Below are 21,674 nucleotides of genomic sequence, written 5' to 3'. Positions count from 1 at the left end.
GTTCAGCCACATCCTATCCAAGAAGGATGTAGTATAGTGCAAACGCTGCTCCCCTCTGGTTCAAGACCTTGTCTTTGTCAAAGTAAAATGATTTAAAAATGATCAGTTATGCATGACAAATTGTCATGACAGAAAGAAAAACTAGCAGTGGAAATTGGTAATAATGATAATGCAGAGGGAATCAAGGGAAGTAATCACAGGAAACAAGAGGAATCACACTGTGACAAAGGTAAGCCTAACTTACATGGACATAAGATTGCATGTTTCTAAAGTCTGTTCAACTACAGACAAGGCACCAGCCGAAAAGCAATCTTTGGCCCTGGCTCTGAAGATCCAGTATCAATGTTTAACTCTAGGAAAATATTTAGTTGAGAACTGGGCATGGAAATAAGATGTAAGAATAAATGTTCATGGTTTTTCAGAAGTTCTGGGCCCAGAAATCTCTTAAGTCCTGCATTGGTCCTCTCCCCTCAGAATGCTGTGAAAAAATTACTTAGGAACTTGCTATGGATTTGGTGACTACAGCGTAGAAGTGGAGCACATTATGAAGAGATTGAAAGCCACTGGTGATGTATGATAAAGTAAATTCAGAACAAAAAAGAACATGTGGCAAGTGAAATTACGTGAACAGAAAGAAATGTCTACTCTTATTGTCCCTGATGTTAAGATTTTTACTTGTTTTTTTCACTTTTTTGTGCAAGTCGCTATTTTAAGTGAAAGGCTATTTTAAGAGACATGTGATATGAGACTACTAATGAAGGAGGGGGAAAAACCTATTTCTCTAGATGGGGCAAAAAAAGGAAAGGAGAAGTAAGGGGAAAAGACTTGCACATCATAGTTTTCACCTTCCTAAGATGGCCTAAACAGTAAAAACAAAAATCTTGTTCCTGAAGCTATCAAAGTTAAAACTAATCAGTTAGAGAACAGAGGGTAGTTATTCAAGTTATTCACAAATATTCCAGTTCTCCTGGGTACATGGTACTTGCTCTTCTGGCCTCATCCTGAAGTGAGGTATGGCCATGTGACTTGCTTGGCCAATGAAATACAAGCCAGTGTTCAATTTCCTATCTTTAGCCCTGCCAAGGTGACTTTGAAAGCCCAAGTCCAACAGTCTGGGTCCCTGAGTGACTATGATGAACAAAGGCCTGCAACTAACCTGCATTGGACATACAATATCAGCAAGAAAACTGTCCTGTGTGAAGCTGCTGAGATGTTCAGAGGTTGGTACTACAGCTAACCTGACTAAACAGTAGTTGGTAACTAGAAGTAGCGTGCAGCTGTAACAAAAACCTAACTTGAGAAGATTATGAACTTGAAGCTATTAGGGGAAGAGATTTAGAAAACAATGTAAGTTTCATATTGTGATTACTAGTAGACAAGTTTAATAAGGTATCCTAAGACAGACATGTATATAGAAGAGGTTTGCAGGCAAAAATGAAAGGGAATAGAGTCCTTGAATATAGAAACTTGTACGGTATAGATAAAATTGATAGATGCTCTGAACAACAAAGAACAGTTAAAACTTGGCTTCAAAGCAAGAATCCAAACTAAGTATATAGCACCCAATGAATCTTGAACTTGAACAAAATGGCTCACGAAAAAGCATCCAAAGATGGCTCTTCCATCAATTCCTGATAAGCTCAAGGTATCTGCAGTTAGGTAAGAGAGAGACATAGGAATAAGAAAGCAAAGAATTATAGCAAATCTAAGTAGTATATCTATTAAAAAAAAAAAGAACTGGCAGTATGGCTATTGGCACTTGAAACTAACAGGAACCAAAGCAGCAGCATAGTAAATCAGTTGAAGAATCTATAACAACTAAACTGTGCAACTGAGACAAAATGTCCCTTGGGCCCCCAATTTCCTGTAAGTAAAAAGTAGGTTGAGTAACCAAGAGTTCTAGAAAACAGTGAACGAGGGAGCCCCTCTGGGGAGCAGTCCCTATGCCTCAGCTGAGGGTCCTCACAATGTCTGTCTATTGTAACAAACTTGTTACAAGCAGGTAATGTTTCTCCCATTTTCCCCAACTGGGAATTTTTACTGCAATTTTTTCAGTCCCCACTCCCCTGTTATAACCTGGGTGTGTAGGAGGTAAATTACTTTGTCTCTTTTAATTTTAGGCTTCCAGATCAAGAGGAGCCCCATCTGGACACAATACAAAAAGTACTACACATTTCCCAGAAACCTTGGGCTGAGTTAATTACACTGAACAGGATTTTGGGGTTGACACCCTTGAGGTAAAATCAAGTATTCTGCCTATAGGAGGGAGTTTGAGTTGAACTGTTTTAGTCCTTAAGTGCTTTTAAAATATTTCCAACTTTCTGACTTCCAGGCACAGAGAAACTAGATTCTTTAGTGGGACATACTCTGGCTGATGAAAAAGAAATGCAAAGAAAGTGACTCATATCATCTCCAGGTGGAAGCTGTAAGAGGCAGTGCACCATTCACTACCTTTTGGTTCCTGCCTTGGCAATCGTGGATGGAGCTTCCATCAGCCTGAGTCCCTGAGCAGAGCCCTCCTGCAGACCTCCACTGGACATGCAGCATAACCAAGAAGCAAACTTGCATTATATTAAGTGAGATTATGGACCATTCCTACTAATACAAAAAGCGTGATAAAATCCTCTAAAATATCATGCCTGATGTTTTAATTTCCTCTTGTATTGAAATGTATTAGGAATATCTCTAAACAGATTAATTTCAGAAAAGAGGTGTGATCTTGAATGAGTTACTTAATTTCTGGATCTCAGTGTCTTCATCCATAAGATGGGAATGATACCCTAAATACCTTATAGGATTGTTATGATTAAAATATATTTATATGTATAGCTGTTAGAACAGTGCCCTAGTACATAGTAGGAGCTACAGATGCTGGCCATTATTATTAAATACCTACCAACTTTGCTGTAGATTCAGCTGTGCTATGAACATCTGAAGTTTCGTAGTCTGGTTCTAGAGAATATAGCCAAAGTAAAGTAAAAAGTGAGCATTATTTTAGAGTTTGAAATATTTTAAAATAATGATTAATGTCAGATTACATCTAGATCTCACTGACCTGAAGGATACATATATTCTTTGTATTTATACGTAAGACAGACGGAGGATGTTCGTGTAGGGCTTTTTAGCTCAGCAGAGCCAAATGGCCAAATAAAACTTGCTTTTTCTCAAGTTTTATTGATACGTGTTCAAAGCCAAAATGTATACATCCTTGAAACAAGTGATTTGAGATATTAAAGCCAGAAATTGGCTGTAAACAGTACAAATCTCTCCTCTGAAAATTCCCTTAGTTCTTGGATGTCAAACAGCGGATATAAAAAGAAAAACAGCTATGTCCAATTTTTCCAGTGATTAAGTTCATTGCTCTAGAGTTAGGACTGTCTAGATTTGAATCCTGATTAACTGTATTACTTTAGGCAGATTATTTAGTTTGTATCTCAATTTCTTCACCATAAGACATGGATAACAGTACCTAGCTCATCAATAGGTGGGGATGGGTGAAAAGAACACAGTGCTTGACATAAGAGTAAATGGTGTACAAAGTAATCTGAGTATAACCCACAGTTTGCTAAGGTTAGACATTACAGATATGTCATGCCTCATCTGTTTTTTCCACCTGTTTCAGGTAAATAATACATTTAAAATCGGTTTGTTCTCAAAGGATGGCTTAGTGGACTCAGGTACTGACTCAGGTACTTTGCTTTAAGATTGCTATGCCACTGAAATGCAGAGAAAGTCAATCTTCAACTGGATAGTTTTCCACCAAGCAAAATCCCACAGGTCAAAACTGGATTTGATTCTTAAACACATCACTTATCAAACACGCATGCATGCAACCACTCCAAACATCAGGATTTAAGGTGAGAAACAAAGACTGTGTTATGCCACTACAAGTGAGCAGTACATCTGAAGGAACCCACCAGGCTAAAGAGAGAAGACAAAAGGACCATGCTGAGTAAAAAGAGCAGAGAGTACACATCCTTAAACACATGCACCTAAAAAATCTTCCCAGATTGATCCTGTGCTAGATGTTTTTGTATTAAATTTCTAGAAATATCTATTTCCTTCTACATAAGTAACAGAAAGAGGATCATCACAAGAAAATGAGCAACTTGACTGGTAAGTCATTCAGACTCCTTTGCATCTCTTTAATCACCCAATTCCTCCAGAAATGCTACAGCTGGCATGCCACCTTACAGTAAAATGGTAAAAATAAGCACACTTGTGATGAGAGGCACTGTAACAACTGTTAAGGACATATATATAGAATATATACACACACACACAAGTTTTAGAGCCAGACAAACCTAAATTCAAAATTATCTCTGCCAATCACAAAGAACCACAATTACATGATTCCATTTACATGACATATCCAGAATAGACAAATCCATTAAGACAGAAAGCAGACTGGTGGTTTCCTAGGGCTGGGTGGAGGCAGATGGGGGAAAAATGGGGCGCAGCTTGCTAGTGAGTACGGGGTTTCATTTTGTGATGATTAAAATATTCTAAAATTGATTGTGCTGATGGTAGGTATGCAACACTGACTATACTAAACACCACTGAATTGTATGCTTTAAATAGGTGAATTGTGTGGTATGCAGATATCTAAATAAAGCAATTATTAAAAATATAAATCTCAAGCACACCCGAAGAATTTTCAAAGGTAAGGGTGTTACAGAGTAACAGCAATTAAAATATATCAAATTGCACTGAATATTCAACACCAGAGCTCTAATGTGGGAGATGGTTCTCCTTTCCCTCTCAATAAATATCTACTTTTCCTTTTTTTATTTTGTAGTTTATTTTTTAGTGAATGTATTTAATTTTATGAATTATTCATGATTAAACCACAAAAAAAAAAAAAAAATATATATATATAAATCTCTGCCACTTACCAAGGGTATGACTTTGGCCATTCACTTACCCTTTCTATCTCAGTTTCCTCATATACAAAATGAGGACACCACATCTATCAGAGGGATAAAGTAATTTATTAAATTATCAATATACTTACTTAGTACAGTGGATGGTCAATAGGATTCAGTGAATAGTAATGTTCATAAAGTAGATTACCTCGGATGAAAGAGTTATCTCACAGAAGTCTCGTAAAATAATAGCTAGTCATGGTTAGCCAGAGACGGGTAAGATTCCTCAAGGGAGGAACAACCTAAGACAGGCACAGTCGCAGGGGGGCCATCAGGTGAGAATTTGGGGATCAACAGAGGTGAGGCTCAGAACCTCACCCCCCCTGCTTTGAGAGAAATCTTCTGCATCCGTGGATGTCTTGCTGCCCTTGTCTAGCCTGGATTAATACTTAGTCCATAGGCACACACCTGATCATCTGATCATCTACATTTGCCTTCTTACAGCACTAAACTATGTTTTCTACCTTTATCTTGCATCTACCTACCACTTCAGCATTTTATTAAAAATAAAAATAATAATAATAATAGGAGAAATGTGGGATCAACATATAAATCAAGTACAAAAATCAAATGAATATTCATATTTGACCTGATGGTTTATAGGTCATATTGCATCATCAAAACCGAAAGTTTCTGTGATGAATGCCCTTGTACTGTTCACCATGTAAGAATTTATTCACTCTGTAAGAATTCGTTCACCATGTAAGAACTTGTTCGTTATGCTTCAGAAGATTGGAGACTGACGAGAATTAGGCTTGAGATGGATTAATGATTGTACATTGAGCATTGACCCCCCTATACTGAATTTTATTGTTGTTAACAACCATTTGATCAATAAATATGAGAGATGCCCTCTAAAAAAAAAAAAAAAATAGCTAGTCATATGAAAAGCCTAAGGTAGTTATACAAATTGTGAGGACAACATGCATAGTGTTTTACTAATAAGGAATAGTTGTTTTCCATACAGGAGTCCCACCAAATCAAATTCACTAAAGACATATGCAGAGACCTGAAAATAAGTTATAACAATTTATATAACAACAGAAATAGAAGTCTGTTCTTCTAAGAAATACCAAAACATCTTCAAAAACTTAAAAAGCTCTAAGACAAGAACTGGTTAACTTTCAAAAACCAGAACAGATACCCGCAAAACTTTGAATCTACAATGCCACAGAATCATCTTCAAAACAAAACATTTATTTAATTGTAACTGACTCACCATTGTCATTCTGGTCATTGCCTTCCTCTGAATTCAAAGTCTGTGTGCCTGAGCTACATCCTTGCCTTGCAACATAGTATCTCGAAGGAACAGGAACCATTGTAGAGGGTCCTCCATGATTCTGTACCAAAGACACACACACACACATAAACATACACATGCAGTTCTCTCCCTCTGTAGTCAGAAGAAAAGAGCTATAAGTATTTTAAATGTACTTGACATTAGAAAAATGAAGAAATAATAATAAAGAAAACAGAAAATACTGCCCAAATTATTTGTCCACCTCTATCAACAAATCTCTAAGCACAGCTTCAAAAAAAGTTTTTCACCTTTAAAAGCTCTAAGATGCAAAACTCATGTTTTCCAAAAGGGCTTTATTTGGTTGTTTGTATAAAAAGCTAAAATACATCCACATAGCCTTTATTTTAAAAAAAAGGAAAAGGGAAAGGTAAACAGCTTTTTGAGTAAAGCTTTGACCTACTTACAGGTAGAGTTGGATAAGCAGTCTCACTCTCTTCTTCAACTTCACAAACAGTAATGGTTTCTTCCAATCCCCTGGGCATCTGTCCATTCTCGGGAGCAAAGCTATTCTCACTCTCCTTATTCACACAATGCATTTGGCGTTGACTACGCCTAAAGGAACTTCAGTATTTCAGAGTATGAGAAGGAGAAAAAAATGACAGAACATGGTAGTATCTTGTTTCTAATTTCTAAATAACAATTCAAACATCTCAATGTTGAAACTTTAAAAAAATTTAGATCACGTATTTGTTACTTAGCAATGAAGCCAAACTTACCCATTTTCTCTCTCAACACAGCATATTCACTTACCGAGATCTATAGGAGAAGTTATCATAGCTCTGGTAGCACCTTTTATCTGGGCCAGGGTGAAAACCAACTTTAGGGCCCTCCATATTGTGCCTATTTATAAAGCGAGATGAATCCCTCAGAACAGAGGGAAGGGAAAATATAATTCTTTATTTAGTAGTGCTTGAGAAGTCAGTTCTTGAAGTTAAACAGAATAAACAACATCTTTCTAAAATCATCCAAATACAGCTTTGCTCTCCTCACTACTGGTATTAGGTCTATCCATCATGCAAGAATATAATGCCACATTTATGGCACTCACCTTGATAGCATTCTATCACCTAGCATCTCTTCCAAATGCTCCATATTTCCCTAGACCCTGAGAATACTTATCTTCCAATACATCTATTAGACAAGAATTTAAGTATACATAACTTCTATCTTCTATGCTCCCTTTAGGCAGATATTATAAGAGAAATCTAAACTATTAAGATATTTCTAAATTCTACAGTAATTCTGTCCAGGAATGATTTACAGTATTTAAATAGAGATGTACATTATTTTTAAAGTCAGTAAAGCTTTACCTGGGCATCCCATCTATCCAACTGAGTCTCTGAGATGAATGCTGAGGATGAGAATGTTCACTAGACATAGTATTGCCAGCTTTCTGTGAGTGTCATGCCCGTAACGCATACTCCGCTGAAGTCTTGGCGGGAAGGGAGTGTCTCCCTTGCTGTAAGCCATAGTCATATGAATCTCTTTTCTTCTATCTTTCTTGACCGTCTTCTTCCGTTGCTTCATGCTCATGTCTGACGTAGCTTTCAGGCAAACCAAGAAGCAGCAAATAAACTTCATAACCAAAGCAAAAGATGTAGTGTCTCCTCCCATCTCTCACAAATGCCTAAGACTCTCAGATTTTTTTTTAACAAACCAAATAAATACAGGGAGGGAAATTTTGTATTTGGATGGAAGAGCAAAACCAGCAGGTAATCTCTATCAATAGATACCTCAACTTTATCTTTTGTATAGGCAACTTTGCTCCTCAAAAAGTCATTCTCATCGCTTACATTAATATTACCAAGAAATTATGCCTATTAATATCCCTGGCTGCTTCTGTGAGGTGTTTTTCCTCATTCTTTTGAGAAATCTTGTCTCTAAAATCTATTTCAGCTTAACTTTATACAAAATCCCCTAGGAACCTGATTTTCAACTAGGGATAAATTTGCTACTTGGGGCACATTTGGCAATGTCTGGAAGCATTTTTCGTTGGCACAACTGGGGGAGAGGATGCTACCAGTATTCAATGGACAGAGGCCAGAGATGCAGGCAAACGCCCTACAATGCATAGGACCACGTCCCAAAACAAAGTGTTATCTGTCCCAAAATGTCAGCAGTGCTGAAGCTGAGAAACTCTATCTTAGAACAAGACTTATGTTATACCTTAAAAAAAATACAATATAGACAAGTACAAGAAGGGGAAAATAATAAAACCTTCAGCATACAAACCCATTTCTGGGCCATAGATCCCCGAAGTTTTCTGGTAACCTCTTCCTTTCTGAACAGGCACAGGATTCCAGACAGGAACAGGTGACACTGGGGTAACTGGTTTTAAGTTAGCCAGTGGAACAACATGCCTTAAAATTGTAAAGATGTCACCATGAAGCCATTGCAACAAGACTGGATTCTTAGTAGTTACACATATCCCAACCCCTCTTGCTTCATTTTCAAGTGTATTCTACTTAAAACATTGACGCTAGCTATCCGTTAAGGTTTTCTATTCAGACTAGAAAATCTAACAATAGTTTGTACGATTTCATAGCTCTTTATAGTATGTATCCTGTTCCAGAGGAGAGATTGTGGTAGAAAAGTTTACAAATACTTGTTCCCTCTCCTTGGAAGAGGATTGTATTTTCCCACACCCATTGACTTCAGGCTCATCTGTGTAACCCACTTTGGCCTATAAATGTGAGCAGATACCTTAAGAACCTGCACATGATTTGTCCTGGTCTCATTCCCTAAGTGTGATCATGGGAACATATGCCTAGATAGAGCCTTTGCTGGACTGGGTCCTCTTTGCTGACAGACTGTAAACATACTAAACAAGAAATGAATATTATTGGTTTAAGCCTGAGATTTCTTTGGTTGTTAGGACAGCATAATCTAGTTTAATGTTCTCAACTGGCAGAGGCTCAGTTAGCAAAGCCGCTTTCTAATTCATCTGAACAGTTTTATACCAGAATTCTGTTGTATTAATATTCCTAATAAGTTTGCTAATGCCTAGGATTTAGAAACTTTTATACAAGTAAGTATACCGAAACATCATACTTCAGCATATGCTTTTACAATTTGAAGTAAGTTATCTTAAGCTTCTGCCAGATATAACTTTGGTTCTTTTACTAGCATGCTGGTAATTCTCAACAAAAAAGCATCAAGAGCCACAGATTTTGGTAATTCAACAACTTATTATATTCTCACTTTTCTGCCAGTTCTTCAATGAAGACTGTTACTGAATGGTTCTCATTTCCAAGTTCCTGAATATGAGCATCATAGTATCTTCCACCTGAATCCAAGTGAACCTGAAATGGGAAGAGACAGTAAGAATATATCTAGTCTCAGGTTGACAGACATTATCTGGCTTCTGCCAAATAAAAAGATCACTTCTCCCAAATGGAGTTCAGATGTGTACTTATTAAACCAGTTGATAATCAACACTGGCAGTCTGGTTCAATGGAGGCAGCACATGCTGAAAGAGCCTTATATCTAATCACAAACATTTGTAATTAAAATTTAACACAAACATGAGAAGGCACATTTTTCTAGCACTTTGTAAATTAGTTTTCTAAACTTTATGTTAGTAACTAAAGCCACAAATTATTTGGAGGAACATATTACTAATTCTTTAAAGAAAGAACTAACCTGACACTTGTCTCCCAAATAGTACAGTCTCCCAGCATACTCCATGTAATTAGATTTTTGAAGTTCTATTAAAAAAAATGAAGATTCAAGCTCAAGTGCTCTACATCATTTGATTTTGTATATTTTATCAGTGTCTTTGATAATGCTACCACCATAAGCTAAGTTTCTTTTAAAAAGTTTTAATGAGTCATTCTATTCCTCTTCATGGGTTTTCCTCTAAATCAATTTAAGGAGACCTGCCAGAATATTTTTGTTCTACAAAACACAAATAGGTGGAAACTGGAGGTTGTAATCTTAGAATTGGTCAAACACCAATAAGGTACCATTTAAAAGTAACACAGCTCAATTAAAGAAAAAAAAATGTAAAAAAAGTATCACTACACAGCTTCCTCATGCAGTCTCTTATTGTTAACAACATTTTGTGTTCCATGAGGTCATAACCTCATTCTAGATTATTAACTATAGCTAGGTTCATCAAAGTTCAAGTTTTTGAATATTAAACATTAAGGGCTACCTTGAAGGCAGAACTTAAGGCTTACTTTGATCAACTTAGCTACCAAAAAAGGAGAAAACAACGACCTATTTTAAGGGTTGGCAACATTTCTCTGTAAAGAGCCACATAGTAAATGTTTAAACCTTTGTGGGCCACAAAGACTGTTCCAGCTACTCAACTCTGTCATGAAATTTGGATACTGAAATCTAAATTTCATTTAATTTTCATGTGTCACAATACACTGTTCTTTCATGTTTTTCTGCCACTTAAAAATATAGAGACCATTCTTATCTCATGGAACACATAAAAACAGGTGGCAGGTCAGATTTGGTCCACAGGCCATGGTTTGCAGACACCTGATGTATTATCAATGAGGGAAGTCTTAACAAATTAAATAAGCTTATTTCCAGTTTTAAGTTTCTGGTACTCCTAGCTATCTACACACTATCACCACACAGTCTTTTCAAAGTTGATGTCCCAGATAAACATCAGATTCTAAGATCCATCCTCACTTCTAAGTCTATTTGTTTCCTCTTTTAGATTTAAACCACGTATTAAGCTAAAAAGTTCCCGGCTGTTTTTTTTTTTTTTTAACCTAACAGTACATTGACATCTAATAACATCTCTTGTTAGAAACAATCTGCAAAATTATTCTCCTGGATCTGTCAGGATTCAAAAGTATTCTGTTGACATGTCATTACCTTTTTTGCTGTCCAACCAAACATCAAATTCTACATTATGATAGATTTCCGGATCCAGGGCTCTGAGCACCTTGTAAGGGAAGGGCATCTTTGACTGGTTTCCTGGAGACTAAAATAAAAAATAATCATGCTACAAACTCCCCATCCTTAGCTTGAGTCTTCCTTCTATGAAGAAGGAAGAATCAGGTTCTTTTCTTCCTTTTCTTTTTTTAAAAAAGTATGTACATGTGGCTTCCTTTCCTTCTTTATTAAAAGAATAAATGTATGCCACAATAAATTTTATTTATTGCATCTGAAAGGTGAGGAGACTAAGAAGCAATTACGCAAACGATCTAAAAATATGGCATAAGGGAAATTTTGTCTAAAGCAGCCAACAACTCAAGACATGACACATATAAATCAATGCAATACAGACCAACATTAAAGACTCAATCACAAATATTCAACGAGTCTCATTTTGATATGCACACAGAGGTGCAAGTGTTTCTATACCCTAAAATAACTGGGAAAAAATCTGAAAAGTTTGCTTTCGTCAAAATTTGTTACGATTTCCAAAGGAATTGCCTTCTTCCACTCTTCTACTTCCTTTTGTTCAATTATTTCCCCAAATTATCAGCACTTGAAGCATACACAGTGATTACTGTAATAATGTCCTACATAGCTAGCTTCAAATGGAAGGTCTGCTTGATTTTATGCCTATACAGATGGTAACATTTCTCCTGTTTCTTCAACCATGATTATCAACCATTTTCTTTGCAGAATAGGGTTATTATATTTTTTAATGACAAAAAGAAACCTTAGCATCAGAAGACTGATTACAAACTAATTATCTATTGGGTTTGAAATATAACTTGAAAAGAGCTGAAATTTCTCAAGGGTTTGGATTACTTTGAAAAAAAATCTACAATTCCTGAAGAATAGAAATAGAGAGAACATTAAGCACGTATTTTAGATTTTCAGATTAAGACTTCCACAAAGGAAGACATCAACTTTTCCACCACCCCGTTTAACTAGAATGGACTTATTTGACCTTAACTAGTTTAAGTTATGATGCCATATGCCAAGAATATGAAATTTCTTTGCCCTAGAAAATCTCAAACCTTTGCTTCATCTGTTCCTTCACTGTACTCCTCTGGTATATTTTCAGCATCGCAGCAGGCACCTAACTCTTCAGTCCTAATTAAAAAGATTTAGAACAAAGAGCTTCATATAAATGCAGAAGCTAAGAAGTCTTAAGCCTGACATCTGTACCACCACCTAGTGGTTAAAGTAGCTCAGTTCTAAAAATGAGGCAAATACTATTTCATCCCAACATTTACCTTTATGCTTCCTTTTTTGAAAGTATACTCAGCAGATTACCTCCTATAATCTGTGGGGAATGGCCCCTATAATCATGCCCTTGTGTGATCCCCCTCTCCCTTAGTTTGCTTCTAACCAATAGGATGTGTATCATTACATTAACATAAGAATGTAGTGACTATGTTGCTGGTGGCTCTATGACTCTAAGAAAACAAGCAGCCATGTTCTCCAGCCCCATGTAGTAAAGAGCTGAGGGTTACCTCTAGCTGACAGCCAGCAAATAAATCATAGTCCTACAGCTGAAAGGAACGGAATGCTGACAAGAACCATGTGAGTAGGGGAGTGGATCCTTCCAGTCAAAACTCCAGGTAAGAACTCAATACTAACATCCTCATTGCAGACTAGAGTGAGACCCTAAGCAGAAAACCCAGCTAAGCTATACCCAGACTCCTAACCCACATAAATTGGGAGATAAGTGTGTTATGCTAAGCTGATGAGTTTGTGGTAATATTGTTATGCAATAGATAACCAATATACCTTGACTTCCTACTACTGTAGTTTCTGTAAGCCTGAAGCCCTTAAGACAAAATCAGTGAAAAGAAACTTTCACCCTGATATATGGCAGCTACCTCCTGCATTCCCATATAAGCTTTAAAACAAACACCCAAAAAACCCTCTTCTACCAAAAAAAGAAAATAATCGCAAGCATTAAACATCCAAGAAATAGAACTTCATGACAAAAAGACAATGTGATACCTGACTGGAACCAAACCTCTCTGAATTTCCAGACAGAACTAGGAATCAAGAATATAAAACTACAATTTTAAATGTAAGTTTTTGACTAAATCTGTTTAATGGCTGCCTCAATCTACATACTTAGGGAGTACGCAAAGCAGACACTCAAAAGCTTCTAAAACTAGTCTTACCCTGAGAGATTCTTTACTAGATGGATGTGTGTCAAGTAACCACTCTGAACCTCAGTTACCTTCTACAGAATGATGGTGGTGGTTCTGAATCAGTTTTTGTCAATATGTGGTCCACAGCTTACCTACATCTGAATACTTGGGTATACTTGTTAAAGGAGCAGATTCTTAACTTCACTCTGACATCAAATTTTGTGAAGGTAGGCCCAAGAATCTGCCTTTCTAACAAGCACCCTAAATATTTTGTATACAACTGAAGTTTGAGAATCATGGGATTTGATAGTTCTAAAGTCTCTTCTAGCAATAAAAAAACTAGATTCCAACTTGCACCAAACCCCACAAAGCCTGAGCAACTCACAGTACAGGCTGCCTTTTTGGTAAAACTTCTCTTTCCTCATTAAAAAAATGTATATCCTTATAAATACACATATACATACATTCATATGTGTAGTCTAAGTCATAAGCTTCCAGGTCCCTTCCACTTTCAAATGATGATGCATAGAAACATGAACATAACGATCTCGTGATTGACTTCCCCTTTCCCTTTATTACCTATCCTGAGCTGAACTCTTGTAGTCAATAAGGTCATCCTCACTGCCAGTCACATTGTTTCTGTTCTTTCTGGAACTACTTCGAAACAACTGAACTGCAGTCTTCAACTTTTCTTCATCTACAACAAACACATCTTTATAGAGAATTTCATACAATATAGCTAAAGGAAGAAATGACCAAAATGCAAATTATCAAAATAAGGTGGTTCTATAACCATGTAAACAGCTATTAACCAGTATACAAATTCAACAGGTGTCAGCAGGGTTTTAAAAGAGCTATTCATGGTGGGTCCTTCAATTTAAAGATGGCCAACAAATCACCTGAAATCACACCAGAACATTTATAAAGTCTTCAAGTACCTTGACAAACAGCAGCACTTGACTGAAACTGTTTTGAGTATACTGAATCATAATGCCCATTACTTGAAGAGCAGAGTAGAATCTGAAGAAAAAAGCACACAGAAAACAATTACGTGAATGTTACACATCTTACAACCATGAACTACTTGAAATTAAGTTGCTAATCAGAAACTGTTTTTTAAAAACAGTGACTTCTAAATTATACATATGAGTGATATCATACAGTGTTTGTCTCTTATTTCATCCAGCATAATGTGGCAACTGTATCTCAATAAAGCTGAAGAAAAATGATTTTTAAAATTTACATATAGATAAATGCAAGCTATACCTCAGAGATTTTCTTGACAGTGACTTTTAAATGCCGAGGTTAAAATTAAAACGCCTGCTAAGACTTCACTGTAAGCCTCGATCACATTCTTGTAAATACAAGAAACAAGTACTGATGTACAGATTTGCAAAACATGGGAACTTCTACAAATTGGGTAAATAAAACAGAAAGTCTACCAAAAGTTAAAAGACTTAGCTTAACTTCTAAAAACGACTGGAAAAATTAGGTCAAATACTCAAATACCCCAAACCCAGAGTAGAGGGGATTGGGAAGGGACATCAATTGTATTAAATATGTTTTCCACTGTACCAAATAGCAATATACCAAGCTATCAATACTACTAACGAGACTTACTTAATGAATTAAGGCACTGAGATGGCTAAAGAATGAGTTAATTTAATGTTGATTCCTTTGACTTCTAGTTTTTCCCAACACCAATTCAAAGGCCATGTTCACTAACTAAATTATTTCAGTAAAAATGCCCCCTGGTTCCATGTGAGGAAATATGTTTATAAACTGCTCCAAAACCTTTCTGAATTTTTGTTCAAAACCCTGTGTCTTGTGTAAGAGATGTAATCCTTAGTGATTTAGCCTAATTTGAAGATATCTCTGGTTATCAGCAACCTGAAGTACCAAAGGTGGTTCTACGGGAAGATGTTGCCACCAAAGCTCCATGGCAGGAAATTATCTTTTTAATTTTTTTAATTTTTATTTTTTACTTTTTTTCTACCTTCTTACACTACCCTGGGCAAACTTCTCCCAATAATCAAATTCTCTGATTCTAGATTTTTCATTCTTCCCTAGCCTTTTGTTTGAAATCACAACTTTAATCCCATCAGTATAATCCAATTCAGAGAACTGAGGGCAAGTGTCAAGCTAAAGTTACTCACAGAAAAGTTTAACTTTTTAAGTTTTACCCACCCCAAGGGGTATTTACAGTTAAGAGGGGTTTTTTAATACACAAGGAACAGTAAGCAGATTTGAGCAGAGAAGCCTCTCTATTTTGGACTAGAACTGGGAACTCAAACTAAGAAAGGTTAATAACTGAAGGTAGTTGTTAAGGAGTAGTTGAAATAAAACTAAACATAATTAACTAATAAAACATAATGAAAACGTTGCCAGATCCAAAACTGATGAACAAGCAGGGAAGAAGAAATATGACTGTACAATTTCTCTATTCAAGTAGCAATGAGTTCAATTTTGACAGAAGAGGCAAAACTAGGCATGATGGCTTTCATGTTGTGGGTGGCATCCCAACATAAAATAATTCTTTCATATAAACTTGTGGGTGGTCTGTCTGTTGGGGGTAGGCGGGTGGGATGTAATGGCAGTAAAGTAGTGAAAAAATGAAGTAGATCCGTATTATTGATGAGGATAGATATTTGAAAAGAACAAGTAACAGAATGTTAAGTTGAGTCCATCTACATTTAGAAAATAAATGCAAAGAGAATGATACAGAGGGATACTCACCCAAACTAGTTTAAAGCATGAGACTTAAGAGCATGAACGGGGACTTGATTTTTTACTCTACACGCCCAGGTTTAAGTTTTATTTTGTTTTTAATATATTAATTTATTTCTATTCTTTCTAGATAGACCAATGTGCTGAGTGAAGATGGCTAGTTTCCAGTAGCATTTTCTCTGATACTGGATAACTATGTAAAATACAGAGTTAAGTCAATATAGATGATGAAAGGAACCAAGGTGACCATTAGGCATTTATTTCAGAATTTGCCCTAAAATATATTTTATGGAAGGCTCACTGTTTCTGATAGTCATTTTTGAAAACCCAAACAATTCAAATACAAATCTTAAGAGCCTAAAATGAGATACAGTACAAGTTTAAGGCAAATCAAGGTGTCACCTAACAAAAATACTCTGCTGTCACCTGGCTTTCCCATTCTTAAGTTTCAGAATGTACAATCACACTTATACACTCCCAAATTAGACATATATACACAATCCTTTGCATGTAAATACACAAATGCTGATAAGTATTAGCTCTATGTAAGCTAATAATAGTCTCATCAGCTCAAGGATGAGATTTATACATGCTATTCTCATGGCTGCATACTCAAAAGACCTTACATTTTTGTAGTATCATGGCTCCCAGTGTATGATGCTTTCCCCTTAATTAGTTCAATAATATCTCTAAGATGTATAGGACTCATATGAAAATAGAGCTGTGTAACTGTTGGAACTAAGGGCTGGGTATATGGATATTCACTACTCAACTCTTTCAAAACTTTTCTCTATATGAAAATTTTAAGAATAAAATATCCAGGAAAAAAATGAATTGCAGGTCTAAAGAGTCCTAATAAAGATCTAAATGTCTAAATCTCCTCAGGCAATGCTGTGTAAAATTGCTAAAACCAAAAAGCTAACACTCCTTCTCTTCAGACAATTCAGAGTATGTCACACCTTTGTTTAAAAACTGTTTAGGGGCACTTGTACTGATGTATTTTAAGTACATTTCAGACACCAAAAATTAAGTTGGACTGGTAAACAGAGATGGGATAGATATATGATAAAACAAGGACACAAAACACTGACAGCAGATTAGGTGGTGAGTATATAGATGCACACTGTAAAATACTTTTAGGTTTTCTGTATGTTTTAAAAGCTTAATAATAAAATAGTAGAAGAAAACTTCAATTGACTATTCTGTACAATAAAAAGCCAAATTCTTAAGATGGCCTTCTAACACCCCTCATGTAACTCTAGCCTGTCTTTTCAGCATTGACCTCTCCCCACCCAATTATCTCTTGCATCCATCCCTTTGCGTATGTTTCCTCTAAACAGATTGCTTTCATACTTGTTGGATTCATTTTTTGGTATTCCCCATAAATGTCACTACCACCATGAAACTTCCTAAACTCAAGGAGAGTGAAGGGCTTTTCTTCCTATGCTCTTTGTACATACTTCTTTATAAAATGTATTACTTTGCTGTAGTTAACTATTACATGTCTGTCTTGATAACCCCTTAAGACCCCTGGCAAGGATTTTGTTGTATTTACTTTGGTATCCCCAAAGCCCAGTAAAGTGTCTGGTACACTACAGAGGATTAATGTTTGCTGAGTAAAACATATGGAAGTACCATTAGTAAAACAATGCGCCCCAATTTATACTTATTTTCCAAATTATCTCTTGCAGCCCACTTGGCCTTCCCCTATTCCTAATGCCAAGTGTGTAGTTGACATCTTTTATCTAGATTACTTAAACATCTTAACAGTTCTCTCAGTGTCTGGTCTTCTCTCACCATAATAAAAACGTTGCCTGAATTTTGCTCCATGGAACAAAACAACTTACAAAACTCAAATACTGTGCAGTCTATATTTACTAATCAAATAATCAGGATAAAAGGCTTTTCTTAAAATCTGTAATCAGGACAAAAGGCTTTTCTTAAAATCTTCTTCAAATAAAAATTGTATGCTGAAGAACAATTTGTTTACCTGTTCAGAGTTCTCAACCAACAAAAGAGCCTACTATTTTACAAGCACCCTACTGATTTAATAGTAGCACACTCTTCAGACTAATGAGATCGTAGAAATGAAAACAATACAGTGTGATAAATATTATAATTACTTCAGGTCATGTTAGAGGAAATCAAAGGGAGGAAATAACTCCAGGGGAGCTGGGAAGGTTTCAAAAGAACTGACATTTGAGATACAAAGGAAAACTATCTGGAAGCATGGAGGACTGACTGGAGAGGAAAAGGCTGGTAGCAGAGAAAATTCTCATTTAGACTATGCTTATTTTTTCCATTAATTAGGTAAAAAAAAAAAGGATTTCCGATGCCCTGGTAAGCCAGCAGTATCATTCAGTTTATTTTAGTAAACACTCACTCATCTTCTTACCTTGTCTTCATAGCCATTATCTGTGACATAAATTGGAGGCTTTCCGGGATAGCAATAAAGAATGAAATCCCGTCTACGTGAGTAGAAAACAATGGTGGGCGAGAACAGGTAATTTAGTATATAAATGAGAAACTTCTAAGAACAAGTATTTGTGCTTTTAAACAGCATACTTCATTTATATAAAATAATCCAAATGTTTAAAAGACTAAAGAATGCTAAATTAAGGTAGGTCAAGTCCAGTGGATTGCTTAATATATGTATCTTAACATGGGAGAAAGAGCAAAGACAGATTAACAAGTGTATGTATGTTTTTGAGTTTTGGGGGCTCCCATTTATTTAAGGTAGGGGTCGACAAATTTTTTCATGGTAAAGACCAGACACTAAGCATTTCAGTTTTTGCATGCCATATGGTTTAACTTTGACATTGTAGCTCTGAAAACAGCCAGAGACAATGCACAAATGCAGATAACTGTGTCCCAATAAAACTTTATTTATGCAGACTGAAATTTGAATTTCATGTAATTTTAACATGCCATGAAATAGTCTTCTGATTTCTTAACCATCTAAAGAAATTTTTTAAGCATTCTTAGCCTGAGGGTCACACAAAAACAGAAGCAGGCCAATTTACAAGCTGGGTGCCAGTGAGTTAAAAGCCAACAACTGACATCAGCCTGCCCAATGCCTCTTCAATACTACTTATTGCTGGACTTACTAAGAAAGGAGCAGATTGCAAAATACTAACTTGAATAACTCCCCAAAACAGGGTTCTAACCCTACCAAAGTTTATGCCATCTCACCATCTTAAAATTTTTTAAGGAGTCAAAACAGATTAAACTTCTCAAATGAACAAGATTTCCACAACTACAACCTACATTATGTAGCTATTTTTCAAAATTGCACAACTTTCAAAAATGCTTTTTCAGTTCTGAAGACCAAAATAGAACTTGCAAAAGCAGTAGGGCAGTGTTTCTCAAATTTCCCATTATCACCTCCCTAAAAAGCCTTTTTAGGCTTTTCTTAATTTCCCTATGAAATTTTAATACCAGATACACTGTACACTTATGTATTGTAATTCTTTGAAGAACCACAAACCATCATTGTAATATCTAATATTTTTGTCCTTAAGAACAAATTTATTTTAGAAGTGATACTGTTCCATTGAGGATGCAAGCAAAAGAGGCACAAAGTTAAATACATAAAAACTCTAAGATAAATATTCTGACTTTCGACAGGAATAATACCAGCAGTTCTTAAAGTCCTTTATTCTTCCATTCAAATGTACAAAATGCTAGAGGTTCTCCACCCCAAAATTGTACCAACTGACTTTCCTTAGGTTTCTTCATTCTATATATCAATACATCAAATCTCAAATTTTCCCAATACTAAGGGGACTTTAATAGAAATCTCACACACACACACACACACACACACACACATTTTCTCTTTTTGAAAAAAGGAGGTTCAACTTACTTATAAATTAGAGAAAGAGCTCTTATTTCCAGCTGGCCAGCACTTTCCTAAACATAAACAGCGCATAAAGTTTTAAGAATGTTCTGCAGCTAGGAGGTAGTTTTTCCAAGTTTAACAATTGTGTTTTTAGATACTTAGCACTACTTTAGATGAAGAACTTCTATCACTTGCTTTGAGGCTTGGGATAGTGTGATAGTTAATCATTAACATAAACTTAGTCTGAAAAAAGTAGACCTAAAGACAACCTTAGTTAGTTATTAACAAGGACAATTATTATGGAAGATTTAAAAGGCATAATAAAAATGGAATTAGCATAAGAATATGAAGTCAGCAGGGTATTTAGCACAAGTGTTTTAAGTCCACAACTATGGAACTAATCACATAAATTATTTTTAAATAAATGTGTTTATGGATCTTACCCCCACATAAAAAGATAACTACAAATCAGAAGAGTTCTAAGAAACAACCTCCTAGTAACATTCATTACCAGTCCCCCTCCCCGATTAGAGTGAAAAGGCTTAGGCTTGTCCTGTTGCCAGAGTGTACTCTTTGACTAGTCTATGGAGGATAAAATTCTTAACACACAATTCTCACTATTCGACACAAAACAACAGTTCTGTAGCCAGATTCTAACCTTTTGCAAGAACTATTTGATTCAAATCAGCTGGCTACTTAAGAAAATAGGTTGAGTCTAGCTAAAGTGACACAGCTGAATGAATATTTAGGTTACTATTCCAAATACTCTGAAAAGTGTAAACCCCCATGTTTGAATCTTACCTTGGGATCTCCCAACCGTTCCAGGTATTTCTCAAAAGATCCCTCTACATACTTCAAAAATAAAAAAAATCTTGACTTAAACAATTACATATTATTACCAAAATCTGATTATATTCTTCAATATTATCCTCCAATAGATTTCTGTTCAACTCAACAATCTCAGTATTCAATTATGACTTTGCACAGCATCTCAAGAAGGTTTGCACATACACAAAGTTTTGAGTGGAGAAAAGATGGACTATACAATCATCTTTGGAACTGATCCTGGCTTATTCACCTACCTGTGCATTTCATCCAATAGTATGCCTTTTAGTTTTGAAATTCCTATTTAAGTAACCTGACATTTTCATGAATCAAGCAAGTCCAATAATTAGAATAATTTCATACTTGACAGGAGACATGCATTTACCAAGTTAAACTGAGGAATCTTAAAGGAAATTTATTTCAAAAAAGCCCAGGGCACAAGTCAACTTTCTGGGGTGATGGAATTGTTCACTATCTTGATTACAGTGGCAGTTATATGACTGCATATTATTGCCAAAACTAGTAACACTTAACTTAAAATGGCCAATTTTACTGTATGTAAAGTACCTAAATAAAAATAAAAATTCAAGGACTATATGACTAGTCCCATGCAAATATATCACAAGATGTGAAATCAAATTTTAATTTTTCCTCAAACCCTTTTAACAACTTTTTGAATCACAACTGACATATAAACTGCAAATATTTAAATGCAGTTAAGTTTTGACATATGTACACAGTCATGAAACCACCATGATATCTTGATAGTGAATATTAAGTTTCCTTGTGCACCTCTTTAGCCCCACCGACCCAAAAGCGATCACTGATCTGCTTTCTGTCACAATAGATTGGTTTTCATTTTCTAGAGTTTTAATAAAGGAAATTGTATGGTATGTACTTTGGTGGGAGGGTGGTTCTGGCTTCTTGCACTTGGCATAATTATTTGGAGATTCATCCTCATAGTTTTAAAATTTCACACACACATCTCTGTTACTCAAAATGTCATGCACAAATAAGAGCAAACA

At 35.7% G+C, this 21,674-nt stretch overlaps 1 protein-coding gene, 1 long non-coding RNA gene and 1 pseudogene across 2 annotated transcripts in view; 2 read left to right on the top strand and 1 right to left on the bottom strand.

The window, feature by feature from the left end:
- Positions 1–21,674, top strand: part of LOC140847578 (regulator of nonsense transcripts 3B-like) — a 372,804-nt pseudogene that overhangs the window by 37,642 nt on the left and 313,488 nt on the right.
- The window catches only part of LOC140847566 (UDP-N-acetylglucosamine transferase subunit ALG13-like), a 70,620-nt gene that overhangs the window by 17,824 nt on the left and 31,122 nt on the right, over positions 1–21,674 (bottom strand). Inside the window, 16 exon segments of the mRNA XM_073228271.1 lie at positions 2,897–2,952; positions 6,145–6,265; positions 6,630–6,786; positions 6,976–7,065; positions 7,536–7,626; positions 7,629–7,769; positions 8,458–8,585; positions 9,427–9,527; positions 9,868–9,932; positions 11,062–11,170; positions 12,162–12,237; positions 13,836–13,953; positions 14,195–14,276; positions 18,379–18,451; positions 19,849–19,895; positions 20,626–20,676. Of these exon segments, the coding sequence (XP_073084372.1) occupies positions 2,897–2,952; positions 6,145–6,265; positions 6,630–6,786; positions 6,976–7,065; positions 7,536–7,626; positions 7,629–7,769; positions 8,458–8,585; positions 9,427–9,527; positions 9,868–9,932; positions 11,062–11,170; positions 12,162–12,237; positions 13,836–13,953; positions 14,195–14,276; positions 18,379–18,451; positions 19,849–19,895; positions 20,626–20,676 (1,506 nt within the window).
- On the top strand, positions 1,036–2,457 carry LOC140847563 (uncharacterized). Its single transcript, XR_012127623.1, has 3 exons — positions 1,036–1,220; positions 2,121–2,237; positions 2,333–2,457. It is a non-coding gene; the product is annotated as an uncharacterized lncRNA (long non-coding RNA).

This window comes from Manis javanica, chromosome Y, assembly GCF_040802235.1.
Source record: "Manis javanica isolate MJ-LG chromosome Y, MJ_LKY, whole genome shotgun sequence".
In the NCBI taxonomy this organism is placed as follows: domain Eukaryota; kingdom Metazoa; phylum Chordata; class Mammalia; order Pholidota; family Manidae; genus Manis; species Manis javanica.
This window is presented reverse-complemented; position numbering and strand designations above follow the sequence as displayed.